General features: G+C 50.3%; 2 protein-coding genes across 7 annotated transcripts in view; one reads left to right on the top strand and one right to left on the bottom strand.

Annotated features, from left to right (window-relative positions):
• The window catches only part of LOC130404208 (mitogen-activated protein kinase kinase kinase kinase 3-like), a 28,893-nt gene extending 11,935 nt beyond the window's left edge, over positions 1-16,958 (top strand). For 2 of the 6 annotated variants that reach the window (XM_056608857.1, XM_056608853.1), the window contains 21 exons: positions 751-813; positions 2,634-2,686; positions 3,114-3,152; positions 4,110-4,184; positions 6,050-6,101; positions 6,704-7,073; positions 8,440-8,546; positions 10,097-10,138; positions 10,372-10,456; positions 10,543-10,622; positions 10,915-10,975; positions 11,529-11,646; positions 11,922-11,980; positions 12,090-12,193; positions 12,503-12,674; positions 13,023-13,091; positions 13,339-13,431; positions 13,991-14,061; positions 14,135-14,190; positions 14,454-14,504; positions 15,508-16,958. In XM_056608857.1, coding sequence (XP_056464832.1) covers positions 751-813; positions 2,634-2,686; positions 3,114-3,152; positions 4,110-4,184; positions 6,050-6,101; positions 6,704-7,073; positions 8,440-8,546; positions 10,097-10,138; positions 10,372-10,456; positions 10,543-10,622; positions 10,915-10,975; positions 11,529-11,646; positions 11,922-11,980; positions 12,090-12,193; positions 12,503-12,674; positions 13,023-13,091; positions 13,339-13,431; positions 13,991-14,061; positions 14,135-14,190; positions 14,454-14,504; positions 15,508-15,595 — 1,908 coding nt within the window. In that variant the 3' untranslated portion in view covers positions 15,596-16,958. The remainder of the gene's footprint in view (positions 1-750; positions 814-2,633; positions 2,687-3,113; positions 3,153-4,109; positions 4,185-6,049; positions 6,102-6,703; positions 7,074-8,439; positions 8,547-10,096; positions 10,139-10,371; positions 10,457-10,542; positions 10,623-10,914; positions 10,976-11,528; positions 11,647-11,921; positions 11,981-12,089; positions 12,194-12,502; positions 12,675-13,022; positions 13,092-13,338; positions 13,432-13,990; positions 14,062-14,134; positions 14,191-14,453; positions 14,505-15,507) is intronic. The other 4 variants (XM_056608859.1, XM_056608855.1, XM_056608854.1 and 1 more) reach the window with 3 other exon arrangements.
• Positions 16,959-17,809: 851 nt separating this feature from the next.
• Positions 17,810-19,914, bottom strand: part of arhgef33 (Rho guanine nucleotide exchange factor (GEF) 33) — a 2,236-nt gene continuing 131 nt past the window's right edge. Inside the window, exons 2-5 of the mRNA XM_056609930.1 lie at positions 19,419-19,837; positions 18,737-18,925; positions 18,512-18,654; positions 17,810-18,278 (exon numbers count right to left, since the gene is read on the bottom strand). Coding sequence (XP_056465905.1) covers positions 18,188-18,278; positions 18,512-18,654; positions 18,737-18,925; positions 19,419-19,837 — 842 coding nt within the window. The 3' untranslated portion in view covers positions 17,810-18,187. The remainder of the gene's footprint in view (positions 18,279-18,511; positions 18,655-18,736; positions 18,926-19,418; positions 19,838-19,914) is intronic.

Genomic DNA, 19,914 nt, shown 5'->3' with positions numbered 1-19,914 from the left:
TCTCTCTCTGTCTGTCTCTATGTGTGTGTCTCTCTCTCTCTCTCGCTCTCTCTCTCTCTCTCTCGCTCTCTCTCGCTCTCTCTCTCTCTCTCTCTCTCTCTCTCTCTCTCTCTCTCTCTCTCTCTCTCTCTCTCTCTCTCTCTCTCTCTCTCTCTCTCTCTCTCTCTCTCTCTCTCTGTATCTCTCTCTCTCTGTATCTCTGTCTGTTCAGCGTTATGTCTCATCAGTTCCTCTGAATCATCTTCCCTCAAATCCTCCATATCTAGTGGAAATATTTATATTATTATTATTATAGTTAATATATTATTTATAGGCTGCTGTACAGATAGCTAGCTATAAATCTGTCCATTCTGTTGATCTAGCTATCAGATAGCGGTCATCTTCTCTCCTCATCACCTTGTCTAGAGCTTTCAGCCCATCCTCACTAGCAGGCAGAGGTTGGGTCATAGTAAGGAGGGGTTGCCAGGTGGTTGCTAGCTGTTAGCCGAAAGCAGGTGGGCAGTTAGCTGCTAACTCTGATTGTCTTATTTGGGATCAGTGGGCTAGGAGCAGGTGGGTGTAAGTAGGAAGCTGATATCTGGGAGCAGTTTAGCTGTGAAGGTAGATGCTATCTGTTGGCAAGTATCTGCTTGCTGGTGGCAGGAAGCTGCTATCTGTCCGCAGGTGTCTGCTACCTGTTAGCTGTTAGCTGCTAGCAGTTAGCGGCGAGCTGTACTAACTTGTTGTCTCTTGTTCTGTCCTACTGACCAGCAAGCCTCAGAGCCTTATCTGGACTGTTTTGAGGAGCTCTACTATACTGCAAGACCTAACCTGGTACTACTCTACCTCTCTCTACCTCTCTCTCTCTGTCCGTGAGTCTGTCAGTCGGCTGTCTCTCCTGTCTCTACTTCACCTGCTCCTTCTTCTTCTGTTTTGTCTCATTTTTCTTTCTCCTCTCTATGACTCTTTATCATTCTCTCCTTCTGGGTCCATCCATCAGCCTTGCTCACCCTCAGGCTGTTCATCCCTTCATGGTCACCTCACCCCTTCATGGTCCCCTCACCCTCAGGCTGTTCATCCCTTCATGGTCCCCTCACCCCTTCATCTTCACCTCAACCTCAGGCTGTTCACCCCTACATGGTCACCCTCAGGCTGTTCACATCTTCATGGTCCCATCCCCCTCATGCTGTTCACCCCTTCATTTTTCACCACACGTCTTTAGTGTTTTGTTGGTTTCCCTACTCAGTTAAGCCTCTCACTTGGGGATGACCGGTTTGGACTGGTTTAAACTGGTAAAGTGTGATTATCATTGGCTATGTTTGCTAAGAAACTGCTAACCAGCGGTAATGTCGAGTTGAAACTGCTTATGACTCATTACATCTGGTTATGATGAGCTAACATGGTTTAGGTCCAGTTAGAAGTGATTATGACACCGTAAGACTGCTTTAAACTAGTAACGGTTCTAACTCCTTTTGACTGGTTTCAACTGGTTCAGACCACCTTAAACTGGTTATGACAACTTTAGGCTGGTTTAAAGTCATTAAGAGTGGAGGAGCTGATTACCACTGGTTCCAACTGGTTAGGACTGGTACGTTGGTCTGTGGTCATTGATGACTGCTGGCTCACATACTGGAATGGTTCTCCTACTACTGGCAGTGTAGCTGTGTTAGCACACTGCTACACAATGCCACCCACTACACAGTTCTCCTGTCCCTCATCACTTGTTATTTACTTCATCCTCCCTCTACAAGCTACACAACCTATTAACGACGCGACCACACAAACCGCACAACCTCACCACCTGACAAACACACAACTTTTGTCAGGTGGTGACGAAACCATTGGCTACTTATGATGGGACTATTGAGACTACTATCTCTTCTATGTCACTGGGTTGGACAGTCCTACTGACACTATCTCTTCTATGTCACTGGGTTGGATAGTACTACTGATACTATCTCTTCTATGTCACTGGGTTAGACAGTCCTACTGACACTATCTCTTCTATGTCACTGGGTTGGATAGTACTACTGACACTATCTCTTCTATGTAACTGGGTTGGACGTTATTACTATCTCCTCTATGTGACTGGGTTGGATAGGAATACTTATACTATCTCTTCTATGTCACTGGGTTGGATTGTACTACTAATACTATCTCCTCTATGTGACTGGTTTGGATAGGACTACTGATACTGTCTCTTCTATGTCACTGGGTTGGACGGCACTACTATCTCTTCTATGTAACTGGGTTAGATGATAGTGATGATTCTCCTCCTACTCTCTGCATCATTCCTCTGCATCTCGCTGTCTTAACCTCTGAACCAAACCTCACTGTCTGTGTGTTGCCTGTGTGTGTGTGTGTGTGTGTGTGTGTGTGTGTGTGTGTATGTTATGTGAGCGTTTGCATGTGTGTGTTGTGCTATCTCTCCCAGACGGTATTGTGTGTAGCTGGCTGGCTCTGTGTTAGTTTGTTGTCACACAGGCGCTCATTGTTGTTGAACATTAGTAATTAAATAAGTTATTAAACATAATTATCTATCAATACTTATAAACATAACTTATTCAATGTTACTTATTTGAAAATCCGTTTCTAAAGTGCGATTCTATTCTAAAATGAGAGTTTTAGTAAAAAGTGTGTTTTTATCTCCTCAGGACCTGAGGTCAGAGTACGGCCACGAGTCGCCAAGTCTGCTCAGCGGGAACAAGTCAGTCTCTTTCTCCCTCCATCTCTATGTGTACCATCTATTACTATCGCTATCTCTATAACTTCCATCTCTATTATTATCTAGCTCTATTTCTACCATCTCCATCTATATTACTATCTATCTCTATCTCTACCATCTCCATCACTATCTATCTCTACCATATCCATTACCAACTATATCTCTACCATCTCCCTTACTTTCTCTCTACCATCTCATCTATATTTCTATCTCTAGCTCTACCATCTCCATCTATATTATTCTCTCTATCTCTATCATCTCCATCTATATTACTATCTCTATCTCCATCTCTGTCTCCATCTCTATTTCTATCACTTAACTAGTTAATCACCATCTCTATCACTTGGTTATAACCCAATGACTTGGTTACTGACCTCTCTTCACCTGTCTCTCTCTCTCCCTCAACCAGGAGCCTTCTGAAGTCTGTTGAGGAGGAGCTACAGCATAGGTGAGTCAGCCCCGCCCACTCCCTGATGCTCTAACGACCAATCATCAGCCAATCATGATAGCGGCAGCTTATAACCAGCCAATCACGCGTGATTAACATGCTTCTTCTTCTACTGCTGCTGCTGGCGATGCTTTGCTGCTGCATGGCACACACATACACACACACACACACACACACATACACACACATGTGCATGAGGGCTCTGTTTCTACGTAGCATCTCCTCCTCAGTGAATCCTAATCAATGATTTAATTTGTGATTTATAAAGTGTGATTTGAACTTGTAGGTATAATTCTAGATTTCAGGGCCAGGGTGATTATCTCCTCCGCCCTACGATGGGTCTGGGTGTCCCAGATGGGTGTCCAATATTTAGAAAGCAGCCAGGGGTGAATCTCTTAAAACCAGGAGTGATATTTTAAACATAAGGAGTGATATTATAAACATGGAGTGATATTGTAAAATGTATGAGTGATATTATAAACACTAGGAGGGGTATTATATACACTAGGCATGATATTATAAAAAACTAGGAGGGATATTATAAAAAACTAGGAGTGATATTGTAAACACTAGGCGGGATATTATAAACACTAGGCGTGATATTATAAACACTAGGAGGGGTATTATAAACACTAGGCGTGATATTATAAACACTAGGGGTGATATGGAGGCTCGGTTTGAAGTCCAGTATAGTGTCTGGAGGGAGAGAAAATGATTCTGGCTTTACTGAGTTCTTCCTCCTCCCTCTTTCCTCCTCATTCCTCCCTCTCCTCCTATGCCCTCTCTCCTTCCTCCTTCCTACCTCCATCCCTCCCTCTTCCCTCTCGAATTCTCTCCCTTCTCCTCCTCCCTCCTATCTCTCCCTCCTCCCTTTGTCAACCTCCTCCCTCTCTCTCCCTCCTCCCTTTCTCTCTCCCCCCTCCGTCCTGCTGTCTCTCCCTCCCGTCCCTCCCCCAGGGGTCACATGGCACACTTAGGGGATGATGATGATGAGGATGATGATGGTGCTGATGATGATGAAACTCACACCCAGTAAGTCCCTCCCAAGTCTCAAAAAGAATCCCCCGCCCGCCTCCCCCCATCTCCCCTGCATCTCCCCCCTCCTGCTCCCCCCCCTGGAACCCCGTTTCCAGGGGGGGGAGCAGGAGGAGGCGCAGGAGGAAGATGATGCCCCTCACAGTTTCATCCACACATCTCCATGCAGAAGACACCATCGCACCTCATGCATCGTGTGCGTGTTTGTGTGTGTGTGTGTGTGTGTGTGTGTGTGTGTGTGTGTGTGTGTGTGTGTGTGTGTGTGTGTGTGTGTGTGTGTGTGTGTGTGTGTGTGTGTGTGTGTGTGTGTGTGTGTGTGTGTGTGTGTGTGTGTGTGCGCGTGCGTGCGTGTGTATTTCTGGGCGTGTGTCGACTCGCTGTGTGAATGCTATCCTTGATGCTAACACGGTAGTGCCAGTAGCCAACCGCAGGGACAGAGGCTGATGACGTCACTGAGGGTCTGGCTACTGCTGCACCATCTGGAGAAACGGATAGGTAGATGGACAGGTGGCAGACAGACGGAAAGGTAGAGAGAGGAAGATGTAGATGCGAGTGACAGACTGATAGAGGGGGAGACAGACGGGTAGAGAGAGACACAGTCTGGTAGAGAGAGGTTAACAAACACAGGGAGAGACAGGCTTGAGCCCAACACACACCGGCGTCGAAGCAGCGCGTCAAAAAGGACGCCCCCATTATTTGGGAAGCACTAGGCCACGCCGGCACCGGCTAGACGCGCGCCAGCGCTCGTAGGCGCACCGTCCCGCTGTCCCTCACGCCACTGTCCTATTCTCTAGCGTCGCCGCCCTTGAACATTTTTAAAGCTGTTTGGTACATCCCGGCCTGATACACGGTCCTGTGCATACGGAGATTGTGGATGCACTAGATGAATGATTCCACAATGCGAAAAGAATGAGCAATGACAGTAAATAAAGTGTGTAAAGTGACTAAACCTTAAACATAGTGCCCGACAGTACATAAAGTAACTATTAATTAATGTGACTATCATTGTAAGCACAAACAGAGGATCATGGGCATCAGGGCCATATATGTTGTCATAAAACAACTGGTATAACGTTTATGGTAGCCTATACGGCTATGTTTGTTGATCAGCTGCTTTCAAAACATAATCACAACGGTGCTGCAGCGCTGCTTCCTATTGGTGCTAGGGGCGGAACTTAACGCGCGTAAACTGCGCAATGCGGCGCCGGTGTGTAGCCTGCTTTAGAGATGGGTAGAGAGACAGTAGACCAACAGAGACAGACAGGTAGTCAGGAACCTGATATCTGTATCTCCACTCTGTGCGTGTGTTTGTGTCTGGTTGTGGGTGTGTGTGCGCTCATGCTTCTAGCTTGTGTGTGCTTCTAGGACCAGAGCAACCCACTGGTCTCTATGGGATAAGGAACCAGTAACACAGCTGGTGTTAATGGTTCCATTGTTATTAACATCTTGAATACAGGATTATTTATGGGCTTTGTCTTCCGGCTTCTGTAGGCTTCACTTTGATTGGCTGCCCATGCTACTTCCATTGGTCCTTTTGTGTGTCAGTCATCCTTCTGACGCCCGTATAAGGGCTTCCACACCCACTGGCCGGTCTCCAGGGATGAGGTCACAGCATGTTGACAGGAAGTGGTGAACAGAGAGCCGTCTGTCCTCCTGACCAGTGTGTGTGGACGCCTGGACTCTGGGCCGTCTGGGGGATCAACTAACCCTCATGTGTTAGTTACTACCATGTGATTAACTGCTAGTTTACATCCATCCAATCAAGAGAGCCCAAACATACAGTGGTCTCATCTCCTTTATACAGTCAAAGCATCCCAGCCTGTCCGTCAACTGTGAAACGCCTCCCTCTTCTCTTCTTTCAGCAAATCAAGCACCATCATGAGGCCCAAGGTCCCGCCCCCACTGCCTCCCAAGGTAGGAACAGCCAATGAGGCACCGCCTGACTTGGTCTGTTGGTTTAAATCAGAGGGCAGCACCAGAGCCCCCTCTGGTCACCTGCTGTCACTGCAGCCCAAGCCTGTGATTGACTGATGACACCGGGCATGTATGAGCATGTTGGGGTCGAGTTACACTCCCAGAAGGGGGGGGGGGGGGTTTGTTGAGAAGTTAGGTGTTTACAGTGACTAACTAGTGAGAAGTTAGGTGCTTACAGTGACTAACTAGTGAGTAGTTAGGTGTTTACAGTGACTACCTAGTGAGTAATTAGGTGTTTACAGAGACTAACTAGTGAATAGGATGATGTTACAGTGACTAACTAGGGAGTAGTTAGGTGTTTACAGTGACTCACTAGTGAGTAGTAAGGTGTTTACAGTGACTCACTAGTGAGTAGTTAGGTGTTTACAGGGACTCAGTAGTAAGGTGTTTACAGTGACTCACTAGTGAGTACTTGGGTGTTTACAGTGACTCAGTAGTAAGGTGTTTACAGTGACTCACTAGTGAGTAGTTAGGTGTTTACAGTGACTAACCAGTGAGTGTTGGGTGAGGTCTGCTGGTAACAGAGCTCCTCTGATCCTCAGCCCAAGTCCGTCTCCCAGCCGCCACCACAGCCGCTGCAGAAGCTCGACGACAGCCAATCACACAGCGAGGACGACAGCGGAGGGGGCGGCACCATCAAGCGCTGTCCAATCCCGCTGAGCTCCAGCCCGGCCAAGCCATCCAACGTCCCCCCGCGGCCCCCGCCCCCCCGGCTGCCCCCCCACCGCCGCAGTAGCCTAGGTAACGACAGCGCGGAGGGCGTGGCCGGCGACCTCAGCGCCCCGGGGGATGATGGGAGTTTTAGACATTTCTGGGAGTGGCTCCACGCCCCTCATACTGAGGAGGAGCTGGAAGAGGCCTGGGAGGTGCTGCAGGAGGTGAAGGAGGTGCAGGAGGAGGAGAAGGACGAGAGTAAGAGCAGCTGATTGGTAGTTTAGACCCCCAGATCCCTTTCGTCTCTTCCATAGTCCCATTAACCCCAGCCTCTGATTGGTCCACCTCTTTCCTCAGTCCCGCCCATCTGTTCATGTTGTCTGGTTTATGTTTATGTTCATATCTTCACATCAACGTTTAGCAGCCTGGGGCACCGGGTGTCTGCACACGGAGGACCTGTTAGCACGCTAGTTAGCTCTGTAACGTCCAATCCGGGGATTCCGGCCGTATCATTGGTCGCCTGAGCTGGTCAGGGTGGGGCATAGCGGTTGGAGGGGAGTGGTCCTCCACGATAAACACTGAAGCTAGCTGCAGTGTATCAGAGTGGACACTGTCTGTTTGTCCGACCTGGTAGCTTAGCTTATGGATGTTCTTGTAGCATAGCTTGTAGCTGAGATTGTGGCATAGCTTGTAGCTGAGCTTGTGGCATAGCTTGTAGCTGAGCTGGTAGCTTATCTTGGCAATGACCTTATGACCTTAGCGATATCAGGCTGATCCTCCATGAGATGCCAGTGGGGCCCAACACGGGCAGTAGTTATGTAGAAACGAATAGCAGTGGACTCATCACACAGCTATCCTCAGCCTACCTGTCTGCTTCACTAAGCTAAATGTCTACCCCCTACCTGCACATTAATGACATGTCTACTGTCTATCCCCTACCAGCACATGAATGACCTTTCTCTGTACTGTCTAACCCCTTCCTGCACATTAATGACCTGTCTCTCTACTGTCTAACCCCTACCTGCTCCTGAATGACCTGTCTCACTACTGTCTAACCCCTACCTGCTCCTTAATGACCTGTCTCTCTACTGTCCAACCCCCTACCTGCTCCTTAATGATCTGTCTCTCTACTGTCTAACCCCTACCTGCTCCTTAATGACCTGTCTCTCTACTGTCTAACCCCTACCAGCTCCTTAGTGACCTGTCTGTACTGTCTAACCCCTACCTGCTCCTTAATGACCTGTCTGTACTGTCTATCCCCTACCAGCACATGAATGACCTTTCTCTGTACTGTCTATCCCCTACCAGCACATGAATGACCTTTCTCTCTACTGTCTAACCCCTACCTGCTCCTTAATGACCTGTCTGTACTGTCTATCCCCTACCAGCACATGAATGACCTTTCTCTCTACTGTCTAACCCCTACCTGCTCCTTAATGACCTGTCTCTGTACTGTCTAACCCCTACCTGCTCCTTAATGACCTGTCTGTACTGTCTAGCCCCTACCTGCTCCTTAATGACCTGTCTGTACTGTCTAACCCCTACCTGCTCCATAATGACCTGTCTGTACTGTCTAGCCCCTACCTGCTCCTTAATGACCTGTCTCTGTTCTGAACCCCCCCAGGTAACGCTCTGAGCTCCTCCCAAAACGGAGAGAGAGAGGGTCCGTCGGAGAGACAGTCCACCATGCCCCCCAGCGTACCGGCCCGCAAGGACAAGAAGGACACCCCGGTACGACCCACACAACACCCCCTGGTCCAGTTCTAGACCCAGACCACCACCTGGTCCAGGTCCAGACCAAGACCACCACCTGGTCCAGGTCCAGACCCAGACCACCACCTGGTCCAGGTCTAAACCCAGACCACCACCTGGTCCTGGTCTAGACCCAGACCACCACCTGGTCCTGGTCTAGACCCAGACCACCACCTGGTCCAGGTCTAGACCCAGACCACACCCCCCGCCACCTGGTCCAGGTCTAGACCCAGACCACACCCCCCACCACCTGGTCCAGGTCTAGACCCAGACCACCACCTGGTCCAGGTCTAGACGCAGACCTAAACCGCAGTAGTCCAGTGCTGTGTTCCAATACCCATACTATCCGTACTATATCCATACTATCCGTACTACATCCATACTATCCCTACTCACTAGCCTTAGGTAGAGTACGTAGGGCGTTCCAATATAGATCGGGCAAAAATAAGTGCACTGAAAGGACCCGGATGCTGTACTCAAAACGGTCAAATCGCGAAGTGTCCATCGGTCCGATGGACACTTTTCGTACTCAACGGCAGCCATCTTAGCTACGTAGCGGAATAGGGCGGAGCCAAAGTCGGCGCATTTTCCACATAGCCTACTACATTAATAGAGTCATTTTGTAGTTTTTATAGCTTTTATAGCTTTTTATAGTTGCTAGGCGTAAAGAGTTCACCGTTCAAAGCAGGATGTTTATTGCGGGGGAGGAGCCACGGGGACAGTCGTGATCGTAGTTTCCAGTTAGTGCACCACGGAGTACTCGATATGGAACAACACTAGGTGCGTTTCCATCCCCTTAATTTAATGCGAATTTTGAAGTATCGAATCAGTAAACGGTGATGGAAACACCAAAATTTGCGTCAAAGTCCTCTAATTATCAAAAAAGTTTATCCGCTCGCTCGAGGTGGTTTTTGAGAAATGCGAAACAGAGTAAATTCGCAAAATGAGAGATGGAAATACATTTTTCGAATCAGCTGTTACGTAGCGAACTTTGAACACACAGGACTGACAGTCTTTCCGATTTCCGCATAACGACCGGCCATAGCAACCCTGCCGACATCAACATGTAACGTCATCACCCTATTCCGCTCCAACCACTTGATAGAAACGCACCTAATTCAAATTACTTTTTTGCAAACTTTCTAAAGATTCGCATCAAATTTGAGATGGAAACGCACCTACTGACATCTGAGAATAAGCGCACTTAGTGAGTGCGGATAGTGTACTACGTTTAAGTGTACTCATGGGAGTATGGATAGTGGAACACGGCACAGGTCTGCTGAACCAGCACTAGTCCCATTCTGGTGAACCAACTCAGACCTCGGCCCAGGTTTTATAGAATCATTGTTATATAGTGGCTTGACCTGAGCCAATCGGTTGCTCCGAGCTGACTCGTGAGATTCTCACAAACACAGAAAGTGGGCGGGGCTATGGGAGGTGACCCACCAATCACAGTGAACCCTCACTTTGCGACGGAAGGAGCTCATGGTGGTAGTGAGTGAACCTTATTGAATGTGTTTTGGTTTCAGAAGCCGATCAGCAACGGCCTCCCTCCAACACCCAAAGTTCATGTAAGTCCATTATTATTAACCGATCATAACTTATTAATAACATGTTATGATCACTATCTGCCCTCTAGGAATATTAGGATCTCTAGACTGCTAGCCTTACTGTGTGTGTGTGTGTGTGTGTGTGTGTGTGTGTGTGTGTGTGTGTGTGTGTGTGTGTGTGTGTGTGTGTGTGTGTGTGTGTGTGTGTGTGTGTGTGTGTGTGTGTGTGTGTGTGTGTGTGTGTCCGTCCTCAGATGGGGGCGTGTTTCTCTAAGGTGTTTAACGGCTGTCCTCTGAAGATCCACTGTGCAACTTCCTGGATCAACCCTGACACTAGAGGTAGCTAATCAGACGCTCTCTGGGCCGACGTCATTCGTTCATATGTCCCTGGTCCCCGATAGAACGTTATTTTGTGTGTGTTACAGACCAGTATTTGATATTCGGGGCGGAGGAGGGCATCTACACCCTCAACCTCAACGAGCTGCATGAAACATCCATGGAGCAGGTATGCTACGTTAGCCACAGCGCTAGCAAATCATCATACTCTATAGAGAAGCTATGCTACAATAGCTGCCACCCTGAGACATCATTATGTTCGCTGCTACGCTCACATAACAACAACTGCCATTAGCCTGAATACAGAGATGGTGTTCACGTGGAGATGGTGGTCACCATGGTGACGTGGTGGGAGGAGTCGATGGTCACCATGGTGACGTGGTGGGAGGAGTCGGGGGTCACCATGTTGACGTGGTGGGAGGAGTCGGGGTCACCATGGTAACGTGGTGTTGTTGTCTCAGTTGTTCCCCAGGAGATGTACGTGGCTCTACGTCATGAACAGCAGCCTGCTCTCCATCTCTGGTAAGACTGTCTAGTGCTACATGCTAACCCTCTGTCTAGCGCTACATGCTAACATTCTTTCTAGCCCTACATGCTAACCCTCTGTGTCTAGCGCAACATGCTAACCCTCTGTGTCTAGCACTACATGCTAACCCTCTGTGTCTAGCGCTACAAGCTAACCCTCTGTGTCTAGCGCTACATGCTAACCCTCTGTGTCTAGCGCTACATGCTAACCCTCTGTGTCTAGCGCTACATGCTAACCCTCTGTGTCTAGCGCTACATGCTAACCCTCTGTGTCTAGCACTACATGCTAACCCTCTGTGTATAGCGCTACATGCTAACCCTCTGTGTCTAGCGCTACATGCTAACCCTCTGTGTCTAGCGCTACATGCTAACCCTCTGTGTCTAGCGCTACATGGTAAGCCTATGTGTCCAGCGCTACATGGTAACCCTCTGTGTCTAGCGCTACATGCTAACCCTCTACATGCTTACCCTCTGTGTCTAGCACTACATGCTAACCCTCTGTGTCTAGCTCTACATGCTAACCCTGTACATGCTAACCCTGTTTCTCCAGGGAAGGCGTCCCAGCTGTACTCCCACAGCCTACCCGGTCTCTTCGACCACGCCCGCCACATGCAGAAGCTCCCAGTGGCCATCCCTACGCACAGGCTGCCCGACAAGATGATCCCCAGGTGACTGCAGCACAGCTAACCTGCCACCCTAGGCTATGAGTAGCAGTGCTATGCTACGCTACACAGCCCTGCTCCACTAGGCTATCTCATGCTGCACATAGCACAGCTAAACTAGGCTATGCCATATGCTAGGCATAGCACTGCTAAGCTACACATAGCCCTGCTACACAAGGCTATGCATAGCCATATGCCATGCTATACTGTACGTATACACTGCTACCCTAGGCTAGGATTCATTGTTAACCTTTTTTCTCTATCCACGGTGTGTTGAACAGGAAGTTTGCGGTGACCAATAAGATTCCAGACACTAAAGGCTGCCAGAAGTGCTGCGTGGGTGAGTGGGCCGCTCTCACCCTGTAGACAGTATACATACTGTAGATATGCTATATTCATTCTTTATTTACTATATCCTCTACTGTGTGTGCGTGTGCGTGTCTCTGTAGTGCGTAACCCCTACACCGGCCATAAGTACCTGTGCGGGGCGTTCCAGTCCAGCATCGTTCTGTTCGAGTGGGTCGACTCCATGCAGAAGTTCATGCTGATCAAGGTTCAAATTATTATTATTATTATTATTATTATTATTATTATTAATGCGTACCGAATAAGGTAATCATAATGATCATGTGTTCATATAAGGTAATCTTTAGGATCATGTGTTCATAATAAGGTAATCATGATAATGTGAAGATAATAATGTAATAAGGATTATAATATCATTGAAATGTTAATGTAATGATAATAATGTAATAATAACTAACATATTTATAGTAATAATGGTTATAACATCATTTGACTGATAATGTATTAGTACTAATAGTAAAGGCCTTCAAAGTAAAAGCCCCCTGTACCGCCCCAGAACATGGACTTCCCCCTGCCCTGCCCCCTGGAGGTGTTCGACATGCTGGTGGTCCCGGAGCACACCTACCCCCTGGTCTGTGTGGCCGTCAGCAAGGGCACCGAGGTGGGCCAGGTGGTCCGCTTCGGAACCGTCAACCCCAACGCCACCGCCTCCTGGTTCACAGAGTCCGGTGAGACCCCTGGACCTGGGGGCCCGCCCAGCCTTCTCATTACCATGGCAACAAAGGGAGCAGGTTGACCCTCTTGGCCGTCAGCGTCATCCTGAACGTGGAACTAAACCTTCTCTCTCCCCCTCCTCTCCCTCTCCTACTCCCCCCCTCTCCCCCTCCTCTCCTCTCCCCCTCTCCTCTCCCTCCCCTCTCCCCTCTCCCTCTCCTACTCCCCCTCTCCTACTCCCCCTCTCCTCCCCCCCCCCCTCCTCTCCCTCTCCTCCTCTCCCTCTCCTCCCCCCCCCCCCTCCTCCCCCTACTCCCCCTCTCCTCCTCCCCCCCCCCTCTCCCTCTACTCCCCCTCGGCAGACACGCCCCAGTCCTGCGTAATCCACGTCACGCAGCTGGAGAGAGACACCATCCTAGTCTGCCTGGACCGTAAGAGAGAGAGAGAGAGACACACACACACACACACACACACACACACACACACACACACATACACACTGTACACCCTGCTGCTACAGGTACACACAAACACACACACTTCTTGTGCTTGGTATGTTGTTTAATAATCTCTCTGTCTCTGTCTCTCTCTCTCTGTATCTGTCTCTGTCTCTGTCTCTGTCTCTCTCTCGCTCTCTCTCCGTCTCTGTCTCTGTCTGTCTCTGTCTCTCTCTCTCAGGCTGTATTAAGATCGTGAATCTTCAAGGGAGGCTGAAGTCCAGCAGGAAGCTCTCAGCAGAGCTCACCTTCAACTTCCAGATCGAAGCCATAGGTACGAAAACTACAACCAACCTACACCTACCACCATCCTAAACAACCAACACCAGTGTGTTTACAGGACAGTGTGTTGACTCCTGTTTTGTCCTCTGTGTGTTTACTCTTTGTTGTTTCCTCAGTGTGTTTACAGGACAGTGTGTTTACTCTCTGTTGTGTCCTCAGTGTGTTTACAGGACAGTGTGTTTACAGGACAGTGTGTTTACAGGACTGTGTGTTTACTCTCTGTTGTTTCCTCAGTGTGTTTACTCTCTGTTGTTTCCTCAGTGTGTTTACAGGACAGTGTGTTTACAGGACTGTGTGTTTACTCTCTGTTGTTTCCTCAGTGTGTTTACAGGACAGTGTGTTTACTCTTTCTTGTTTCCTCAGTGTGTTTACAGGACAGTGTGTTTACTCTCTGTTGTGTCCTCAGTGTGTTTACAGGACAGTGTGTTTACAGGACTGTGTGTTTACTCTCTGTTGTTTCCTCAGTGTGTTTACAGGACAGTGTGTTTACTCTCTGTTGTGTCCTCAGTGTGTTTACAGGACAGTGTGTTTACTCTCTGTTGTGTCCTCAGTGTGTTTACAGGACAGTGTGCTGGCCTTCTGGAGACACGGCATGCAGGGGCGGAGCTTCAAGACCAATGAGGTACCGGCGGCGGCCTGTAGGGGGCGGGGCATTGCTCAGCTTATCGTTGCTACACTGACTGTGTTCTCCTCAGATCACCCAGGAGATCTCTGACAGCACGCGCATCTTCAGACTGTTGGGCTCAGACAGGTGAGAGCCCCCCTCCACACTTTACATACACACACTACCACACTATACACACACACTACCACACGTACACGCTACCATACACACATACTACAGCACATGCCCACTATCCACACACACTACTATCCACAGTATCACACACTATACACAAACACTACCACATATTCTCTCTCGCTCTCGCTCTCTTTCTCTCTCTCTCTCATTTATATATATATATATATCCGTATACACCCTCATAACGGCGGTTTGTGTGTGATGGTTTGAAGAAGCCTGGAATGGCGCAACCCAGAGCCGGGGGAGCACAGCGCACGGGCCAGGTACCCCCTCTACCCTCTCTGTACCCCCGGTACCCTCTCTGTACCCCCGGTACCCTCTCTGTTCCCGGTTCCGGTTCCCTCTCTGTTCTTGGTCCCGGTTCCCTCTCTGTTCCCGCTCTGTCCCCGGTTCCGGTTCCCTCTCTGTTCCCGGTTCCGGTTCCCTCTCTGTTCTTGGTTCCGGTTCCCTCTCTGTTCCCGGTTCCGGTTCCCTCTCTGTTCTTGGTTCCGGTTCCCTCTCTGTTCCCTCCCTGTTCCCGGTTCCGGTTCCCTCCCTGTTCCCGGTTCCGGTTCCCTCCCTGTTCCCGGTTCCAGTTCCCTCTCTGTTCCCTCTCTGTTCCCTCTCTGTTCCCTCTCTGGTCCCTCTCTGTTCCCTCTCTGTTCCCTCTCTGTTCCCTCTCTGTTCCCCCTCTGTTCCCCCTCTGTTCCCCCTCTGTTCCCCCTCTGTTCCCCCTCTGTTCCCTCTCTGTTCCCCCTCTGTTCCCTCTCTGTTCCCTCTCTGTTCCCTATCTGGTCCCTCTCTGTTCCCTATCTGGTCCCTATCTGGTCCCTATCTGGTCCCTCTCTGGTCCCTCTCTGGTCCCTCTCTGGTCCCTCTCTGGTCCCTCTCTGGTCCCTATCTGGTCCCTCTCTGGTCCCTCTCTGTTCCCTCTCTGGTCCCTCTCTGTTCCCCCTCTGTTCCCCCTCTGTTCCCTCTCTGTTCCCTCTCTGTTCCCCCTCTGTTCCCCCTCTGTTCCCCCTCTGTTCCCCCTCTGTTCCCTCTCTGTTCCCTCTCTGTTCCCGGTTCCCTCTCCTCTGAACAAGCTCTCTGACGGTGTTGAAGGTCTGTCCTCTGAGTGTCGGTGGTGGAGGCTGGGGGGCAGCACTGGGATGTAAACCTGTGTGTGTGTGTGTGTGTGTGTGTGTGTGTGTGTGTGTGTGTGTGTGTGTGTGTGTGTGTGTGTGTGTGTGTGTGTGTGTGTGTGTGTGTGTGTGTGTGTGTGTGTGTGTGTGTGTGTGTGTGTAGGGTGGTGGTGTTGGAGAGCCGGCCGACAGACAACCCCACGGCCCACAGCAATCTCTACATCCTTGCCGGCCACGAGAACAGCTACTGACGCACACACACACTAACACACTCACAGACAAACACTCTCTCACACACACACACAACCCCCCCGGGGGCCTGAGGAGCAGCTGGCGGCGTGAACGGACGGTCCGAGGCAGGATGAACTCAGTCCACCCTCCTGCAAGGCATCCTGGGAAATCATCCTCTGCTTTACGACCCTGCAAAGCATCCTGGGAAACCAAGTCCACCATCAAAGCTATTTCTGCTACGGCTACCGCTAGCGCTGCTACGGCTAATACAATTACTGCTACTGCTTGCGCTCCACAGACGATCCCTGGTCGTCTTTCATTCCTCCTCCTCTCCACCGGTGGGTCCCTCGGAGCCTCCTGCTAGCCGCCGCGCCGCGCTAACCCGACCTATTTAATGGATGTGAATAGATACCAGATAAGGAACACTAAGTAACTCTGGAGATAGTCGCCTTCTCTCCAGCGCTGACAGACAGACAGACAGGTAGGCTGACAGGCAGACAGGTAGGCTGACAGGCAGACAGGTAGGCTGACAGGCAGACAGGTAGGCTGACAGGCAGACAGGTAGGCTGACAGGCAGACAGACAGGCTGACAGGCAGACAGACAGGCTGACAGGCAGACAGACAGGCTGACAGACAGACAGGGGGACAGACAGACAGGCAGACAGACAGACAGACGGACCGACCGGGGGGGCCATCACTTCCGGATTCAGGCAGAGCTTCTCTTTGCCATGGTAACGGCTAGGCTGTGATGTGATGCGATGCTCAAGAACCTGATGCAACGTGATGACATCATACAGGAAGTGATGTTGTACAGCTCATGGTCTGGCTGGGCCAACAGGAAGTAAGCACTGATTGGTCATCTTCACTTTGCATGCGTCACTGTTGTCAATCCATATGTGGGCATTGTTACCTCCTGGTTTGCGTCATGGCGGCCGACAGAGGATGTGTGTGTGTGTGTGTGTATATGTGTGTGTGTGTGTGTGTGTGGGGGTATTTATGTGAATCATCATGAGCAACACTTATTTTTTAATCACCATTTTAATACTTCGCCTCGCGTCAGATTTTATGTTTTTTTAAGACATTGGAACGACTGCTGGTCACACGTAAAGTGGTGAGGAGCAAATGTTGTCTATATAATATATGAAGAGGTGTGTATGCACAGGATGCTGTGTGTGTGTGTGTGGACGAGGAAGGTGTGTGTCTGCCCTTGGCCTGCTGGGGGCGCCCCTGAGAGGTGGAACACCAGACCTCTGTCCCCAGAAGGACGTTGGGTCGAGGACCAACACTCCGCACTACTGAGGTGGAGGACGTAGTGATTCACTGTCAGCGTGGGGTCGTGTGTAAACCCACCCCCCCACTGTCAGTGTGGGATCATGTTTAACACCCCCTTCCCCCCTCCCCCCCCCCCCCCCCCCTCTGTCAGCGTGGGGTTGTGGTTTAACACCCCCTCTGTCTGGTACCCGATCACACAAACTCCCGTCACTAGACGTCCTTTCTTTGCTGGAGGTGTGACCTGGACTAAATGGTCTCCACATCTCTGACCAGTCAACCAGTAGTAGTAGTTGGTTAACCAGATAACTAGTCATCTGACCCACATGGCTTATTAGCTGGTTAGCCAGGTAACTAGTCATCGGACCCACATGGCTCGTTAACCAGGTAACTAGCCATTTGACCTCCAAGGCTTGTTTACTGCTAAACGTTAAACAGCTAACTAAACATGTGGGTCACATCGCTAGTGCCTCGTTAACCAATTAATGAGCCAAATGGGTCACATGGCTTATTAACAGATAATGAGCTAGACAAAGTGCTCATTCTGCCTTGCTTAACCCCAGAGCCTGCGTCTGTTAATACTACAGTACAGACCGCAGTACAACCACAGTACAGACCGCAGCACTACTCAGCTCTATCCTCAAAACACTATCCAATGTTTTTATGATGTCATAACTCTCCGATGTTTTCATGTCATAACACTCTCCCGATCTTTTCATGATGTCATAACACTCTTCCGGTGTTCTAATGACGTCATAACGCTCTCCCGATGTATTAATGTTGCGATGCACACATTCTAATCTGTACATAGTGTAAAATAAAATCTGTTGGTTTTACATATTGTATAATTGCCTATATTTTGTTTGGGACGTGTAACCGACGGCAACGCTAACACATTAAAGAGGAAACTAAGACCAAGTCTCGTCCTTCTTACTCAGACGACCTTCCTGTTAACTCAACGTCATTGTTTATTCTGCATATAAAACAGTCTTTGGTACAGAAGTCATCATTTATTGTGAATAGGCAAAGAAAGGTTTTCCCTGCAATAATAAGCATAAATATTGAATAAGTATACTTGATGTTGTATTTAGCATTCGTTCAGAGTTGAAGCGCTCTCTGGATTCTGACCTCAGTCTGCTATTTACAATTGGAAATGATCGGAGCAGAGAGACAGTCCGATTAAAAGCATACGATATTCAAAAAGAGTTGAACGCAGAGTGATTGTAGTCGCAGTACCGTGTTCCACTGGCTAACCACCAGGGGTCGGTATAAACAGACCATTGATAGCATAGAAAAGTGGAGTTAACAGGATGGTGGTACAGGAAATAAAACTGTGTGTGTGTTCACACTGCAGTACCCCGGACCGCCTCCAGGGGTCCCGGTCTCTGGTCCTGATCGCTGGTTTCACTCTTCTCCTTCTTTTCCTCCGCACTTCTAGAGAGACAGATAGGCAGTTAGATAGACAAACATGCAGGCAGACAGACCGATTGGCAGACCGACAGAGAAACAGACAGACAGGCAGGCAGACCGACATGCCTCTCATTCATTTCATGGTATTTATGGCATGAATACATGAGGATCTTGTGTTTATATCATGATATTGATATGAATACATGAGGTTCATGTGTTCATATCATGGTATTGATGAACACATGAGGATCTCCTACCTCTTCTTGAAGAGCCTCTTGAAGGAGCTTCTGAAGCCTCCTTTCTCCTGCTTCCTTCCCCGCTCACTCAGAGGGGTGTGGCTTATCTCCTCAGCCCCGCCTCTCCACCGGGGCTCCTCCCCCCACGCCTGGGCCGCGGGGTCCTGGGGGTCAGGGGTCAGACTGTCTGGGGGTCTTGGCCGTGGAGATGTATGATACTAGACGATGTAATTGGTGTATATGTACCTGGGGGATGCTGATGTGTAGTTCGGGCTCCAGGGAGTGGGGGCTGCTCCCCAGGTGGACCGGGCCCCTGCGTGTTGGGGTGGGACACCCCTTGCTGCTGCCCTGTCTCTCCAGCGCCCTCCGGTGGCCGTGGTCGGGACCGGCGTCCACACAGCTCACCGTGCTGTCCAGCTGCAGGCCGTTCAGAGACTGACGGAGACACCGTTATCACACCGCTATCACTCCACTATCACTCCACTATCACACCGCTATCACACCGTTATCACTCCACTATCACTCCACTATCACTCCACTATCACACCGCTATCACACCGTTATCACTCCACTATCACTCCATTATCACACCGCTATCACTCCACTATCACACCGTTATCACACCGTTATCACACCACTATCACAACGCTATCACACCACTATCACACCGTTATCACACCACTATCACACCGCTATCACACCACTATCACACCGCTATCACACCACTACCACACCACTATCACTCCACTATCACACCACTATCACTCCATTATCACAACACTATCACAGCACTATCACCACTACCACTCCACTACCACACCACTACCACTCCACTACCACACCACTACCACTCCACTACCACACCACTACCACTCGAATATCACTCCACTATCACTCGCCTCCCCGGAGCATCCTATCCTGGCCTCACCTTGCTCTTCCTCTGGCTGGCCTGCAGGGGGCGCTGGGGGCTGTGCCGCCTCAGGACGGCCTCGTCTGGGGACACGCAGCCCCGGGGAGAGGCCCTGGGGCGGCTCCCCCCGTAGGCCTCACGGGGTGTGGGCACGTTGGCCGCCAGCGCCCGGCGGGGGGCCGAGGAGGTGCGGGGACACCTGACGAAGGCGATGTCGATGGAGGAGGAGGAGGAGGAGCCGGAGGAGCAGCGGTCCAACAGCGAGCCGTCGTGCAGCGAGTCGCCGTCCCCCCCGCAGACCCCGCCCCCCTCGGGGGGGTCCCCGGGCAGAAGGAACTCCCCCAGGGCCTGGGCCAGCGCAGAGCCCGCCGCCCCCGGTTGGGGGTCCGGGCGGGGCTTACATGGCCCGCCGTGGCTCTCCGGGATGCTGCGTAACCCTGGAGACGGTTGCTGGCGTTAGATGGGGCGGGGTGGGCGGACTCTGATGGGGTCTCGTGGGGGGGGGGGGGGGGGG

The sequence above is a fragment of the Gadus chalcogrammus genome, chromosome 15 (genome assembly GCF_026213295.1).
Source record: "Gadus chalcogrammus isolate NIFS_2021 chromosome 15, NIFS_Gcha_1.0, whole genome shotgun sequence".
Lineage (NCBI taxonomy): Eukaryota > Metazoa > Chordata > Actinopteri > Gadiformes > Gadidae > Gadus > Gadus chalcogrammus.
Note: the sequence above shows the minus strand (reverse complement) of the source record. Positions and strands in the feature narration are given on the sequence as shown.